The 18313-nt window shown below is 32.3% G+C and overlaps 1 protein-coding gene across 6 annotated transcripts in view; it reads left to right on the top strand.

The window, feature by feature from the left end:
* LOC145263121 (protocadherin-7-like) overlaps positions 1 to 8809 on the top strand; it is a 391269-nt gene extending 382460 nt beyond the window's left edge. For 5 of the 6 annotated variants that reach the window (XM_080120104.1, XM_080120197.1, XM_080120279.1 and 2 more), the window contains one exon: positions 7640 to 8809. In XM_080120104.1, the coding sequence (XP_079976230.1) occupies positions 7640 to 8487 (848 nt within the window). In that variant the 3' untranslated portion in view covers positions 8488 to 8809. The remainder of the gene's footprint in view (positions 1 to 7639) is intronic. The other variant, XM_080120396.1, reaches the window with a different exon arrangement.
* Positions 8810 to 18313: the final 9504 nt, after the last annotated feature.

The following is an 18313-nucleotide window of genomic DNA, read 5'->3' as shown; positions in this document are numbered from 1 at the left end:
TTTGTGGGTGCGCGTGTGAGTTCCTTCCTCATAGGTTCCGTAACGGCTGAACCTATCTTTTAAAGATTTCACACAAAGATAATTTTTTAAAAAAATCCAATCTTAAAAATAGTCTTTCTGTCTTAAAAAACGAATAATTTTTACAGCGGAATATTTTACGTTACATCGGTCAAGGCAGATAATAAAATCTCAGGAAATCATTTCTTTTTAAATAATAGAAGTATTGACATTTGGAGACATAGATCAGTGGTAGAGCATTCAATTATAGATCGATTGATCCCCTGTTCAAGCCCTGGTGTACTTCACCATTTTATTCTAATTTTTCTTATTAATGAGTTAAATTTACTATAAAAAAAGAGGTACCAGTTAAAATCGCAGCAAATCATTTGCTTGTTTGTTCTGTTCATTGTTTTGTTTTGTCTTATTGTTTTTTTTGCGAATTAGTCCATCGGGCAAATTATTTCACGATTGATTCTATAATAATACATACACAATCTGCATAAATAAAAATATCATGTTTAAGCGTATTGTACAATCGGGCAACGCCGAACATCCAGCTAGCCAATGGTAAATGGCTGTTTGCGATAATGCAAAACCATTAAGGTCGGGAGTATTGGACATCTGAGGGGATTTTTTTCTCCCAGACACCACAAATCACGGCAGGCTGTTATTGGCGATATTAGTCAGTGAGGATGTCCTGTGTGAAGACCTCTTAGCACATGACAATAACCAAAGCAACGAGTTTCGTATATTTTTGTACGTCCGCGTAAAAGCGAATGGCGCGAGAAGTGATTGAATGTGAGAAATAAAAAATGTAGTTAGCACATGTCTCATTGAGTTCAATTCTTGTACAGAGTAGTATATCTTTGTTGTTCTTAAATACTATGCAAAAATATGTGTCTAGATATGAAGAATTCACATTTATAAAAACGGGAGGGGGGATGAAAATAAATTGTAAATAGAAATTAAAGCATTGACCCTCAGGATTACATTACATCTCACTTGGAATTGACTTTTCTTATACATTCTAGAACGTTTATATTTTAGTAAGTTAAACAGACATTTTTAATAGTGCCAAAGATGTGCTCCTTTGGAATTGCCCTGTCCTTAATAGCATTAACCCATCTAGATATCGATATTCTAATGTCATCTACAAATATACTTTCGTTATATCACAGCTCGTCTGTGCGGTAAGACATGCACGTGTCTCAACCCTACGATATCTTCTGGCACTTGTAGAATATAAGCCGTAGGCACAGCCATAACAGAAGTAGGGAATAAGTATTTTTTACAGAGTCTCTCTTTAATAATCTACCAAAAGTCAAGTAATTATCCGATGAATACGAAATTTTCACCGATTATAAAGTGAAAATAGGCTTTATAAGAGTGTACTTTTTTGATAATCTATATATTTGCCTATAAAACCCCCTTAATTTTTGGTTACAAATATGCTTAAAATAATCAGCCGAAACTGAACAAAATATATTGTATTGTGGATAGGGTAAGGGTTGTAGACAAAACAATAACAAAAAAGCAACTGCGCATGTCTCAGATTTTAAAGCTGAAAATCAGAACTTTAATGAGTTTAACTTTTCATCCATTGTGTTTATAAGTGTGAAATTCTTGTAATATGTTAATCATTCTTTCCGATTAGCAATATATATATATTATATATATATATCATATATATATATATATATATATATATATATATATATGCATTATTTTTAGAAAAACACTACCGTTTTAATCTTTGAAAATTAAATTAATAATTTTCATTTAGTGAGCAAAATATTGTTAATATACCATTAAATAGGAAAAAATTAAGAAAAGAAAAGAAATCAGTAAATAACTGCGCATTTTGCTAAAAATACGATGATTCTTACGTCGATATGTGCTATTTTCTCACCTATGGTATACTATAAAAGGTCTTCAAACGGTTTTTTTGTATTTAAAAACATTTGTTAACTCCCCATTTCCTTATTGCTCTGACTTGTGCTTGACTTAGTTTAAAGTGTGAGCGACTTGCATCGACCACATCCTCTCGCCCAGAAAAAAAACTTTGTCCGAATGGCAAGACAGGATCAAGACAACCAAACGTGATCCTAGATGCAGGAGTTGTCTCCAACACATACGAGGCTTAGCATTCATAAAATGGTCACCCATCTGGTACTGGCCAGCCTTCTCGTTGCTTTACTTTGGAGATTATCTAGGCAACAAATATATATCACTTATGAAAAAAAGAATTAAATCCTTAAAAAGTTGATTCTTCATTTAATCATCAAAACAAACGTAAAATTGCATGGGAATTTACAGGACTTAATGACTTCGTTCATGTAAAGGCTACTGTAACTTCTTGGAAACTATCATTAAATTTGGATTTTTTTTTAAATTTCGCCATGAAATAATGAGATAAAAGATAGAATTGTGTAAAATTCAGGTACGTAGGTAATGTGATAATATTCTTGCATATACTTATGGCAAATCAACCTAATCTTATTTAGACAAAATATTATTCAAAAGTCTTGTAAAAAAATACATAAATGTGCTATCAATCGAGATAAAAATGACGGTGAATAGTGTTCTTACTCTTGGAAAATTTAAAATGTAAAATTCTTTGAAAAATAGCAGAATTTTTTAAATATTATTCTCCTATTCATATGATAATAGTCAAGCTTTCTGGAAAAAAGGGTGCTCAAGAATAATCGATTTTAATCAGTTTTAGAAAAAAAACCTTTTTTTTTTCACGTGCCAACAATGCAGCCATTCAAAATGCCGGAGAGCACGATTTGTTTTTACCCAATGAGCAATATTGTAAAGTTGTCGATTTACTTAAGAGAGCTCAACCCAAATCCGAGGGAATTGATATAGTCATCTACAGACTTATTACTTAAATGTTCTAAAAAGAAATGTGACCAGTGGCGGCTCGTGCCTGAAGCTGTGGAACTGCAGCACCCCCAAGTCATTTCTACTCATTATTATCGATACACGTTAAAAAGAATACGTTTATTTTTTTCTTTGTATGTGGTAATATATCATATTAATTGTATATATATATATATATATATATATATATATATATATAATCCTGAAGCTTAATGTCGATAATTGTCCCCATACTCATATAAGCATAAAAGCAAAACTTTGCTTGTGGCTGCGAAATTCAGTTACACATTCTTAGTGAAATTCGCTTGTGCGCATGCCCGATCTAGAACGGTTAATATGAGTCAAATCGGAACTGTATTTTTCGCAGTTCCAAACGCGGTGTTTGCGCGTTTACGCTTATTTTTTTTTTTTTTAAGAAGCTTTGTTTACAAATGTTTTCTTTTTATTATTATTATTAAAAAGTGTAACGTGTTCTTGTAAATAAAATCTCCACCTTAAAAAAAAAATCCCACACTTTTAAATGCGATTTAAGCAGACAAAAATATATAATATGCCAAACTTTTTTTTTTTTTAATTAAAAGTGTTCGGGCTTTTAGCCTTGAAGTTACCAATGTTACTTTTTATTTTACCTATATGGCTTATTTTATTTGTATTTTTAAGTAGTTTAAAATTTATTTATTTTGTAGTAGTTTAACTTTACAGAATAAAAAATATTTACATTTTTTTAATAGAAAAGCGAAGAAAAGTTTATTTTTTAAAATACATTTTAGTTAGAAATGTTTTTGCCTTATATATTCACACGCATATATATACACATATATATACACACATATATACATATATATACACACATATATATTCACACGCATATATATACACACATATATATACACATATATATATACACACACATATATATATATACACACATACATATATATATACACACGATATATATATACACACATATATACACGCACATATATATACACGCATATATATACACACACACATATATATATACACACACATATATATATATACATACACACACATATATATACACACACATTATATATATATACGCACACATTATATATATATATATATATATATATATATATATATATATAAAGCTTTAGCATTTATTTACATCCCACGAGGACAAAGCAAGAAGTTTTACACTTTGAACAAAGTTTTTTAATTAAAATGTGCAATAACAAGACGAGTATGTAAAACCGTTTTTATAATAAGCTTAGTAAATAGCAAAGTTTGTTTTTATTTTTATATAAAAAGTTGTAAAAAGATTTGTAAATAAAATCATGTATCTTTAATTTTTTTTTTGTTTGCTCATAGTACAAACATGTAAACTTTTTTATTCTATATTTTATTTACAAAGTTTTGTTATAAACACACATTTTTAAATTTGAAATAAAACTGTTATCCAATAAAACCATTTTTAAATGGTAATCTCCTAACTTTTCCATCGTTTGCAGGCAAAGATTTTATTTTATGAAAAAATAAATTATTAAAAAATTGTAAATAAAATGTATTTAAACAATGTTTTTCATTTGTTTGCCTGCGGTAAAATTTTATTTAATCTGTAAAGTTTAAAAGAAATATATTTGTATATTTTTTTATTACTCTGTAAAGTGTATACAATTTAAAATAGATTTTTTTTATTAAAATGTTTTTGCGTATTACCCCTTTTTCGAGGGCTTATAATGGCAAAGTTAAAAAATATTTGTATTAAAAAAAGCAATTTTAATGACCAGCTTATTTTTTTATACGCCTATTTTTAATTAACAACAAGCTTTTTATGAATAAAACCGTTGTTAAATAGTAAAACTTTTTTCGTTAATAAAAATCTGTGATCTAAAAGTTATAAAAGTATGATTCAACTCAGAACTTCCGGTTCAGTAGAATCGCAAAAAAGAGGATCACATAAACATTGTATTCCTTCTACCCTAATTGATATTCTACTAATAGACTACCTAGTACTTACCTTTCCCAATATAATTGATATAAAAAGAATTTAACCATGGTCTCCTTGCACCCCCAAGAAATAACTTCTGCGACGGTAAATGAACTTCAACAGATTGAGTTTTCACAGCAGTCTCTCCATGATAAAGTTGTAATTAAGAAAAGAAGCCGTTCAACGCCTGATATTCAAATATCTCAGCCAGGCATTAGCAACAACAAAGTGTATATTCGTAGCTTTAATGGTACCAACGGAAAAGTTAGCTTTGCGGCTGTGAACTAAAAAAGGCATTGTTCTGCTTTCCTTGTTTGTTGTTGGGGGTGATGTAACATGGACAAAAGATAGTTTCAGAACTATTAGCAAAATGAAAGATAGAACTGAAAAGCATGAGAAGCACGTTGACAATGTAGTTTCCCTATCAATTTTGGGGACCATAAATATTAAAGCAAAACTTAGTGAGGCCTGCAGACTTTCAATCAATCATCATAACATGAATGTTAAGAAGAACCGTGAAATTTTATCTAAAATAATAAATTGCATTTTCTTTTGTGGGAACTTTGAAATTCCCTCACGAGGACATGATGAAAAAGATGATTCAGTAAATCCAAGTGTATTTAGAGGATTTTTAAATTTTGCATCTTAATTAGATCCAGATTTAAAGAATCACTTAGAAACCATTAATGTCTTCAAAGGTGTTTCCAAGACTATTCAGAATGACATACTTGACTGTCTTTTACAAATATTCCATAATGAAATAAGGGCAGAAATTAGCAAAGCTTCCTTTGTAGCTGTCATAGCTGATGAAATAACAGATGTGTCTGAACATACACAAATGATCATTGTTTTACGGTACGTCTTGGATGAAAAAATACTTGAACGCATTTGGGGATTCTTTATTCCAGAAAATCAAACCGCTGATAGGATATCAAAATGTATTCTACAACAATTAGATATAATCCTTCAAGGGAATTGCCAAAAACTGATAGCTCAGACATTTGATGATGCAAATGTCATGAAAGGCAAAAAAGCTGGTGCTCAGGCGAAAATAAAAGCAGTTTATAGTAATGCGCATTTCACTCACTGTTATGCGCATCAACTTAATTTAATAATGAGGAATGCAGCAAGCATTACACGAAATTCTAGAATATTTATCTCTAACATTTTGGCTATTCCGACTTTCTTTTCTAGATCACCACAGCGTCTGTCCATTTTTCAAGAAGCATCTGGATGTAAGCATTCTACGTCCATCCGCCACAAGGTGGAACTTTAACATACATAAATAGAGTTCATGAAAATGTTCAAGCATAAAAAAACTGTCACTGAAATTCAGTCAACATCATATGTAGATGAGACCGTTGCAGAAGCGACAGGAATTCTGAAATATTTGAACGATGAAAATTTCATATTTTGATTTGAGCTATTTCATAAAATTATGTCTCATGTTGAAATTATTTCTCGGGAAATTAGCATATATAAAGTCAATGAATACATAACAAATTTCAAAACTGCTATTTTAGAGATAAGAAACACCAAATACTGTGAAAATTCTTCACAAACACTCAAGGACGAAGCTAAAGAACTGTGTGACTATATATCTGCTGATATAACGGACAGATATTCTTCAACTAAACATTTAATACTTGCTAAATTGTTTAACAAGATAAGCTTTGCTAGTTTTAAGAAAAAAAACTACCTACAGAAGAGACATCCTTGACAACTGAAGCATATTCCATGATTGACAAAGAAAAGTTTGAAACTGAGCTAGAAATATTTTATAGTAGGTCAGATATCCATGAGTATTGCAAAGTAATTGATCTCCTGAAATTTATTTTGGAAAACAATTTAAACGATGTTCTTAATGAAATCACAAAACCCATAAAAATTATCTTGACAATTCCCATGACTACATAAGAGATAGAACGTTGTTTTTTCAACTCTGAAAAGAATAAAAACTTTTCTAAGGAACACCATGGGTTGCGAAAGACTAAATGCACTTGCAGTGCTTTCAATTGATAAAAACGTTCTTCAGCAGTCATTCAGAAGTTAAGGAGAAAATTATCAATCTTTTCTCACAAATTAAAACAAGAAGAATGGAGTTTACTTTCAAATGAATGTAATAAGTAAAATATTTACATCTATTTAGGATTCCTTTAAGTTATTGTATTTTTATACGTGTGCATACGTATAAATTATGCATAATTTTATGTTTGTTTTATTTTTACACAATATTAAAAAAATAGGTGTTTTCTTTATAACAGCACCCCCAATAATCTTAGGGATGAGCCGCCACTTAATGTGACGCATTATCCTTAACGGGAATAGTTTTATTGAAATCAGATTTGTCCAAATAAGGTGTTGAAATAGACGTAGTAAATAAATACGTACATAGTTTGCATCGAACGCTGTAATTTGTTTTGTTACAGACAAAATGTAAATATATACATAACGTGTATCATTATAGCTTCGTCAAATTTTGTATGTGTTTTCAATATACTTAAGTTATGTGCTATAGAACTTTCATTTATGTCAATGCTTAGTTTAGTTTTAAAATCAACGATTCCGCCTATTTTAATAGCTGTTTTAATATATTGCCTTGCGCAAGCCATAAAAACGTCATTAAAACGACTATCAAAACAGGGAGAATTATCGTTTAAAAGTATAATGTTCTTGTTTGTTTTAACGTAGTGTTCAGTTTTATCTCTAAATATATGATCTCATGTCTTATTGCCTACCTTGTTCTAATCTCTTTCTTTCTTTCTTTTTTTCTGACAGCAGATAACTCCCGATCATTATCCACCTCCCATTACATCTTTCAAAGGCCTCGAAACGACGCTCGAGCGCACAAGCAACGGTCGTACCTCACGAACGTAGAGACCAACCCGTACGTGAGGGGATCCTTCCGACCAAAGGTGCAAGATCCGAACTACCCCTCCAACACCAAAAATACGATCATATCTTCCAAGTTCAGCTTAGCAAACAACACCAACAACAGCAACACACGACCGATTCTCTCCGGCGTAGGCGGCTCGCTGGTCGGCGTCGCCTGCGCACAACCTATCTACTGGAGCAGCAGGTCACCATCTACTACTCTTCCTACTCGGCCATCTATGCCACAGACCCAACTGATCTACCCGGCACCTATGGTGTCGCCTCTCGACTCGACTGGTCAACATTACTCTCACCAGCACAACCAACCCCTTCTTCAGTACACCTATTCAACCATCCAGCACGCGAAGCAGCCCCCACAGCAGCAACAGTATCCCACTTCCCAATTGTACGCAGTTACCCAACCCCGGCCAGCCTGGGGAAGCAGTCAATTGCAACTCCAGCGTGAGGCCGACGAAGCAGCGAATTTGAATAGAATGACGCCTGTAGATAATAATAACCAAACACGGGACTCGACCTCGAGCCCGAGTTTGCAGTCAAACTCGAGCCCGAGTTTGCAATCAAATTCGAGCCCGAGTTTGCAATCGAACTCGAACTCTCAGTTTTTGAGGAAAGCCTACCAACGAGATGTTGATAGGGCGGCTGATATATACAATTACAATTCCGTTCCCACCGAGGAACCGACTTACGCTGAGCCAGTACATGAATACGGCTTAAAGGACGTTATTGTTTGATGCTAATTGTGTTAATTACTTGTGTTAATAATTTGTTCTAACAATTTCAAAAAGAACACCCAGCATGAGCATTCGCTTATCTGAAAATAGTCGAAAACCATTTAAAACATGAGGCATATATGAATACCTATATTCTTTCTTTCCAGTAAGTGTTAGAAGACAAATTGGCAAGTAACCTCATATCAAAAAGTGACATATGTTTATAAACATCTAGCGAATGAATTATTTCAATTATAGATCTCATCCCCCCCAAAAAAAAAGAAAAGAAAAAAGAAAAAGAAAAAGTGGAGTAAAACATGAAATTTAGCTTTATTTTCAAAAACTTCCTAATTTTCGTTTTCTCGATTTGTCTTTTTTTTTTCCTTTAGCCTTCACATTCCACGGGCCTCGTTTTTGACAGAGGGAGAATAGTAGCTGTTTTCTGTGTTTTGAGTGGATAGTATGTAAAGATAGAAAATCCAATTCATAGTATTCATAATCATCATCATTCAACTGTCAAATCCATCCATCTCATTGACCCTTGACAAGTGGTGAATCATTAGCATATAAAAAAAATTATCATTCTTTAATTGAGATCTATCATTGAAATACGATTACATTTGTTCAAGCATTCACTGTATTTTATTGTCACGAATCCTCAAGAATTAAGCACTATTGTATTATATACAGGGCACCCATATATATATATATATATATATATATATATATATATATATATATCATAATAAAATGTTGCTTTTTAAAGTGATACCATTTTTTCCGTAGTAGATACATTCCATATTAATGTCAGTGTTGTTTCCCTTTGTTAGAATCCCATATTATCTGTTTTATACAGTATTTTTCTACGCAAAACATGGGTATCTCTTAAAAGTAAACATTACTCTTAATCAAATATATTACTTCATGTATATGCACGTATATATATATATATATATATATATATATATATATATATATATAGCATTAGTTCTTAATATATTTATTCTTTCCCAGTGTCCAGTACGTAAGTACAACTTCATAGTAATATGGAAATTATACTTATGGCAAGTAAGCTACAAAGTATTTCCGGGGGAATCCATCATTATATATATATATATATATATATATATATATATATATATATATATATATAGTGTGTGTGTGAGAGGGGGTGTATGAAAAATGTCCGTGCTCGTTGTTCTTAATACAATCGTTGGAATTTTCTAATGTCGTAAAATGTTCGCATATAATATGAAGGATCAACTTCCGGTTACATTGCACACACAGAAACTGTATCAACACTCTTTCGGAAAGGATCTTTAAAACAATAACAGAGAAAACATTTGGATTATCTTCAAAATATACTGTAGTTTCACGATACATCAAATTATCAAAAGTGAATTAATACAACACTCGCAGTATTTAACGTTTGAATGTAAATACAAACTAAATACCATTTTTTTTATTAATCCACTTGGGACTAACGGTAATCCGCAGTAAAGACAAACTGCAATATGTTCTCTTGACTCATACGGTGAAACTACTTTGAAGACACGCCAAATAATATATATGTATACACACATAAACAAACTAATGACATATTCATTTATGTCCGTTCACTTATTCAGTATCAACAACAGTTGTGTGTACTATCGTTACCGAGACGAAATTGACTTATGGACATGTAATCGAATATCGTGAGTTGTTATACCTTTGAACTATTCTTAGTTTGGGGGCAATATTTCTATTGTAAATAGAGTGCGCGTGTTTTTTTAATCAAATATTTCACATACAATGAATAACCGATCGATTACGGATTTCATATTCCCATAGTTTTCAGATAAAGAATGCTCAATGTATGGTTTATTAAAAAAATATTTTGAATTCGATCAGAAATTCAATGAGACTGGCGGATAAAAATTTTGTTTTTTTTATATAAAACATGGGCTTTTTATTCGGAGAATGTGTAAATTAAAAAAAAAGGATAAAGGAAAAGATATTTAATTTTTCTAAAAAATTGTTAAAATTATTTTAAAAAAATGATAAAATATAAAAAAAATACCTTGCATGTAATTCCTACTTGTTTACAAATGTTTTCTTTTTATTTTCAATCTCGAATTTTATTTTTGTGCGTACTATTCTATCAAGATTATTTCGATTCCCTTATTTCTGTTGTCGAGATTTTCTACCATAAAGATTGCGGCAAACCATAAGAATTGAGAGCAAAAAAAAGCATACGCAACAGCAATCAAAATAACCAGAGTTTTAATTTGTTATTTAGTCTCTACGACATAAAAGGTTCTTCGTTGTTAACTTTCACTTATATTAAGACAAGAAAAGAGATTCATTCAAAAAGAACAAGAAAAATTTCAGGCATAAATCACTTGCTTCAATAAACTTTCCAAGCTTACGTCAATCGTTAAGTTACATCTATGAGGAAGAAAATTAAAAATGAATGAAAAGTTATAAAATATAAGGCGTGTATATTTAGATAGCTCATACAAACAAATAAACAGATACGTTCAAACAAAGCACACAGGTATATATATATATATATATATATATATATATATATATATATATATATGAGAGAGAGAGAATTGATTTTCTATAGTTGGGTAAGGGAGACCGGCCGATACTAAATGTCGTAAGTATGTGTATGAGAGAGAGACTGGCGGATACTAGATATCCTAAGTGTGTGTATATGAGAAAGAGAGAGAGAGAGAGAGAGACTGGCAGATAGAAAATAGCATGTGTTAGAGGGGGGGGGGGGAACCCGGGTAAATTCGAGATGTTGTAAGTATGTGAGAGGGTGAAACAGGCAAATATGAGATGTCGTAAGTGTGTGTGAGAGATACGGGCAAATACGAGATGTCGTAAGTGTGCAACAGTGGGGAGACGGGCAAATACGAGATGTCGTAAATGTGCAACAGTGGGGAGACGGGCAAATACGAGATGTCGTAAGTGTGTGAAAGGGAAAGTGGAACAAATACTAGTTGTCGTAAGTGTGTGAGAGGGGAAGGCGGATATATATATATATATACGACATGTCGTTTGTAAGAGGGAAAAACGGACAAATGCGAGATGTAAGAGTGTGACGGGGGACAAATACGAGATGTCATAAATGTACGAGAGTGGAAGACGGGCAAATACCATATATCGTGAACTTAAGGATAACATAGAAAGTAAGAATGATAGAAAATAAAGGGGAAGATCTCAAAATGCGTGCAAGATAAAATTAGGGAGAATTAATTACAAAGTAAGCACATATATGATACAAAAGGGGGCGGTTGTGTCTGGTCGTAAACTACGCTTAAATATGATATTTAATTTGTCCAGATCTCGTATATATTATTATACAATCGTGATTTAAAAAGTAAAAAAAACAAATATTTGGTGCCATCAGCTAAAATCGAAACCGAAAACAAAACTGTAACACTCAAAGCTGGTGACGTTACCACTGTACCAACGTGACACGCATATTAACTGATGAAAAATTAACAATACTAAGATGAATGTACAAAATGCATAACGAGTTTTTTTTTAATTTGGATCCATTTTTAACCCCTTAAAAACTACTTTAACCGGACCTATAAAAGAGCAATCCATAAGAATCCAATCAGTTGAGGCCCCTGGGGCCGCTTTGCGACTTCTGGTTTCGGTGGAGATAGAGTTTGAAAATATAGAAAGAGGCAAACAGACAGACATATTACCTTTTTAATATTAGATAATTACGTTTAATACCGGGCAACGCCGGGAACATTTCCTGGTATATCTGTACATTTACTTAATGCACCACAAAACATCCTTGAGATGTGGCGATTTATATTTTGTATACGACTTAGTGTTTGAAGTATACAAAGAAGGCATAATCGAAGAAAACAAAGATATTTACCCGCTTTATTCTTTATGTGTGTTATTCTCTCGTTATCAATGAACAGCATCATTTTATTGTTGTTTTCTCTTCGCAATTCCACAAACTCTTACGGTCGCGCTGTTTTCTTCAATCAACAATATGCATCTCTTCCCATACTATCTAGGTTGCGCTCTGCTCTGGACTATACTGATCCGTGCGAGTTGTTTATGCGTATTTTACAGCATTTAATTTTTGTCAAAACATAATTACTGCACATCATTATAAACACTAAACGCAAAGTCTGATGGAGTGTAAAGGTAAGTAAATACGTTGACCCGTAATGCTGAGTCAATAGTCAGCAATGGTATCAAGTACACTATTTAATAAAACGTTTATATCGCCGCCATCTTATTTCTGATGGTGAACTGAGTATTATTCAACATTTTTTTTTTTTAGTTTAGTAAATAATGAAATATTTCGGTAAACGCAACAATATACAGTAGAATCCCGGGACACTGCATTAAAGTTAGTAATAAAATACAGTACAGTATATAATAAGCATGTATATAATCAAATAACATTATAGATAACACCGTAAGGCGGGAAAAATACCGTAAGCGGGGGCCTAAGAACATCGTATTCCACATCGTAACCTGACAAAAACCGTATCCTAGGGCCACTGTATCTCTGAAAAACAAGAAGATTATATATATATATATATATATATATATATATATATATATATATATATATATATATATATATATATATATATAAACTTCTTGTATATATATAAGAGCTTCTTCAATCGTTGACAGACAATGGATACCCACGAAGGGGTGCCTGGGAGTAAAATGTTTGTGGCAGGAGGTACGCAATCTGCAACCACATCTCTCCTGAGTCGACATTGTTAAATACCAGTGGCAAGTGAAGTGTATCTACAGGACGACTAGAAACAAATGCCGAGATAAGCGGAGAGCACATACAGTGCCTAGAATTCCCAAATGGTCACCTATCTGGTACCAACCAGGCTAAACATTGCTTAACTTCCGTGATCTGTCGAGAGCTGGTGTGCCAACGCGATTATGTCGTATTTCTATTAATTGAATGAGTTAGTATACAGGGTGATCTGAAAGTAACTCCCTATTCTTAAATAACTATAATATATTTTTGAAGTATAAATTACATATATATAAATATGTGAAGAAAGTATATTACATGGACTTTTATTTAAAATTCAATATGGACATTACCAGTCGCCACCAGCTTTTTAAGTCGACTATGAACTGCGTCAACTGATTTCACAAGAAACTCTTGCAGAATGGAACTAATAACTTCCCGTATATAGTTTTCTCAGACTTCTTAATTTGCTAAACTTGTTCTTTCCACCAACCCCAAAGAAAAAGTCGCAACGTATTATGTCAGGACTTTCTCTAGCCATTCGTGCGAACCCCGACTACTCATCTACTTTCCTGGAAATTGGGCATTAAGCCATTCATAAACAACAATAGCAAAGTGCTAAGGAGTACTATCTTGCATGAAAAATAAATCTTGAATATTATCCCAAGCAGTGATTATTGGCAAAACTTCATCTCAACATAATGAGGTACCTTTCGGCATTCGTGTTATCACAAAGGATGAAGGGACCCACGAAATCATTATCCTGAGTAGATTCTGCAGTTTTTCATTGGTAAAACGAGTATTTTCTTCCATCCACTAGTGGCAGTTATGACGGTTTACAAACTCACCTATTTGGAATACAGCTTAATCATTCCACAGAATATTTTTTCAGAGGTTGAGCCAATCTCTAAACCAAACTAACATCATCTCTCCAAACTCCGTACGAATGTCGCGGTCTTCGGCAGAGAGTGCTCGGCAGTTGTGAGGCTTCCAAGCACGTCATTTAAGCTAAAGCATATTACGTACACAGTGAAACACTTGTCGAATTGACTTGCGGGCTACAGGCTATGGGTAAACATTTTTTGAACAACTTACGCTGCCTGAATTTGGAAGGGCGACCACTTCTTTGAACATCAGTTACGGATCCTGCATTCATGAATTTGCATGACAAGTCTTGATTGACTTTGGGTCCATTTTAGCATGTTTTCCCTTAGTGGTTCTCCACCATCTTTACACTTGAACAATAGATCTCTAAACCTTGTAACGTGCAATCTGAGCACGTTCCCGTAGAGTAAGACGTCCAGCCATTTTTTATATTTCAAACAAATTAACAAGATTAAAAGCAAATTCATCTAACGGATCTGAAAGGAAAACACAAAACGTGGCTTTAATTACTACACATTAAGTAACATACACACAAATATTTGAGAAACATTACAGCATTTGAATGAATTATAGTTTTTTAGAATATGGAGTTACTTACGAATCAGCCTGTAGAAATTTGTTAACCATCTGTTCAATTAATATTTTCAATAGTAATTATCATTTATTACAATGAATTCGTATTCCTGTCTGTCTGTTTGTTCACAATGACGCCATATTGTTTGTATAATAATATATATATATACATATATATATATATATATATATATATATATATATATATATATATATATATAGTATCTCACAGATCACTTCATGTATGGGGAACCCCAAAATTAGAAATTCACCAGGCAACTGTGAGCAGCCTGCTAGTATATAACGACTTTGTTTCGTCCAAAATATTTTCTTTGAACATCTATGAATTAAGATTATTTTAGTGCATATTTTAAGCTTTTAATTAAACATTTTGTAATTTTCGTATTTATTTCAGCGGGTATTTTAAACTATATTTTCTAAAAACAAACACGATTTAAAACAATAAAATAAAATTACAGGTTGATTTTAAAAAGATATATCTGGGTTAAATAGACGCAAGATTGATAACCCTGCACAGAAACTGTTAACCTTTTATTAAACGGCTACTTTCCGCAATTTTTTTGTAGAAAACTAAGACATTTCCGGGTTGTAAGTTTTTGTTCAACGTCCGAATTGTTTTAGTTCAGAGACGTTCATGAACTTGATTGTGTGTAAAGTAACCACATTAATATATAGATAATTAATTTAAATAAATTGATCATATACATTGTATAGCGTTGCAATTTTTACATTAACAAGTCACTGTCATTAAAAAAAGAAAATTATTTTTATTTGCGACCTATTGTTTTTAAGAATGATATAAATATCTCCATGATAGTGGATGCATGTCTATTTTATTAGAATTATAAACTTGGGAAAACATTTTTGTAGTCAATTTTTATAATGTGAAATTTCCAGATACCAGATGAGCGTTTGGAAAAGTTCGGAAAAAAATTACCAAACTTGTACTTGCAGAATGTATTCTGGTTTCTTCCTCAGATTCCACTTTTAGAAATGAATTCCTAAAACAAATTTAATCTCATATGATCAGGCATCGGTTTGGAAATAATGCCCAATTGCCCCAATATCGTGTTCACTTTCGCGGTCTTAGCAGCCAAATTACAAGTGTCGTAATATCATGGAAATGATACCGTGCTTTTGGCCGAAATGTATAATAATGGGTAACGCTTCACGCTTTTAGCAGAAAATGTATAATTGTTTTAATATCTTACAAAGTCTCACGCTTTCGGCAAGCTATCTACAATTAATTTAATATCGTGAAAAGTTTCATTACAATCGTCTTAATATCGTAAAAAAATATCACTCTCTTAAATGATATATACAATTGCTACAATAGTGTGCAAAGTTTACCGCTTCTAAAAAACATGTACAATTGCTCCACTATTTTCTGATAAGACAGTGATAATTTGTACAATGTGCAATTGCTCTAATAGCGTGCAAAGTGTCGCGCTTTTTGCAACAAATGCGCAATTTCACTAGAATCATGTACACAACCACCTAGTGTCTTAAATAACGGCAATACTTAAGTAAAGTATGGGTTATTGATTTGAAATATTTTTCTACACACACACACACACACACACACACACACACACACACACACACACACACATATATATATATATATAGTATATTAAGTATATATATAAATTTTATACATTCTAAAACTAAACTTTTCAGTTTACTTTTTGTTATATACACTAAAATAACATTAAATCGCATGCCTTCCTCGTATTTTGTGATTATGATAATGCAAGTTATTTGATATAGAACTTCTGTATCTTCCCACGGAGTGGATATGACTAAGTTAGTTGTGACAGGTGAAGGATGTCTCCCGTTGTGTTTTGTTTGATTAGGTGTCTTGGGACTTTTGTTTGTGAGTGAGAGTATTTTGCGACATCGAACGTCTTCCCTTGTAAATATTATCATCATGATCATTTCTCCTGGACACGAGTATTTTCGTCTTCATAATTCGGAATTAAAGTGGAAAGGAAATGGATTGCTTATTTTGGACATGTGCGCCCAGTGGGAATTTATGCCGACCCCACCTCCTCTCGATATTCGATTTTGTGCGTTTATGTGTCTTTACTGAGATGTAATTTTATTATTGCTTTTTACCAGTTCAGATTGAAGAACAAATAAAAGAAACCAATGTTTTTATGTATAGATAGATGTGTATATAAGTAAAATTATGTAACCATGAGCGCGTGTGTGGATATATATATATATGTCTTTGCATAAGCAGTAGTTCGTTGCTACACAGTCATGAGCATGTTTCGGTATACTAGTATTTATAACTAGAGACTTCATCAGGCAACAACCCTTATTTTCGAAAACGGAATTCTAAATCTTGGTTGTTGCCTGATGAGGTCTCTAGTTAGTAAATACTGGTAGACCGAAACATGCTCATGACTGTGTAGCAACGAACTACTGCTCATATAAAGACAAATGTTACGTGCTCTACATCTGTATTGAGCACTCTTGTATGAACCTCGTTATATTTCACTGGTTACCCTACCTTTGGAAAATAGCAACCTCAAACTATATATCTATATATATATATATATATATATATATATATATGTATATATATTATAGTTCACTGGTTACATATGTACACATTAAGTAATATATATGTATGTATATATATATATATATATATATATATATACACACAGATGACAACTTGATTCTGAGAAGCGTAGGCCGTCACATACATACATAAAGAACGAATTCGCATGATGGAAAAAACATCGGTAGCAAAATAAACTTAATCTATAGAATACCTCTGGTTCTGAAGTTAGTAACTTACGGGAATATTAATCGGAAGTTTATATTCGTCTAATCGATGGTGCGATGTTGCATTGCGAAAATAGTTAATAGTCTACATCTTTCAATCAATATATTAGGACCTTACTTAATAGAGCTATACATTTTTTTTTTATATACAAATCATTGGTTTTATGAAAACTCAAACTACCGATACTGGAGCACCTTATTTTGTATGCTGATTTTCCCAAACCCTACCACCTTTTACCTCAAGAATTGTTTTCCTATATTTTAGTCAGAGCACTGAGATGTTAGAAACAAAGTGCAAACATTAATTATGCTAAAAGATGAGTGACCCTTTATTTTCCGAGTGTCTTACTGGAGATAGTTTAATAACACGAAATATATTTTTAAAACATACCTCAATTCTGGATGGGGTTATGTTAGTATAGATAAAAATAGGAATTATTTGCTATTATTATGTCATCAAATGTCTGATGTCCACGTCTGGTTCGAATCTCAACATTAAATATCTGAAGCAATTTAGTCGTACCGTTTTACAGCATGAGGTTATTTAGTTCATTTATCTAAGTCATCGTCTCTTTCGCCCGATCTCACACTACTACTCTTTCTATAGTTTTTCTCAGTCTATGTCTTCCCCTTACCCTTTTTTACTGAGGATCCTGATTAGTACTTTCACTTTAAGTCCTCTTCTCCCACCAATTCTCGTTAAAGTCGTGCTTCATGCCATCATCTTTAATATTCAACATGCTCACAAGCAACCCAAAAGATTAAAAATATATCGAGGTTAACAAAAATTTATTTGCAGTTAATAAATCATTC

This window comes from Euprymna scolopes, chromosome 1 (assembly GCF_053919585.1).
Source record: "Euprymna scolopes isolate OS-2025 chromosome 1, ASM5391958v1, whole genome shotgun sequence".
Taxonomy (NCBI): Eukaryota; Metazoa; Mollusca; class Cephalopoda; order Sepiida; family Sepiolidae; genus Euprymna; species Euprymna scolopes.
This window is presented reverse-complemented; position numbering and strand designations above follow the sequence as displayed.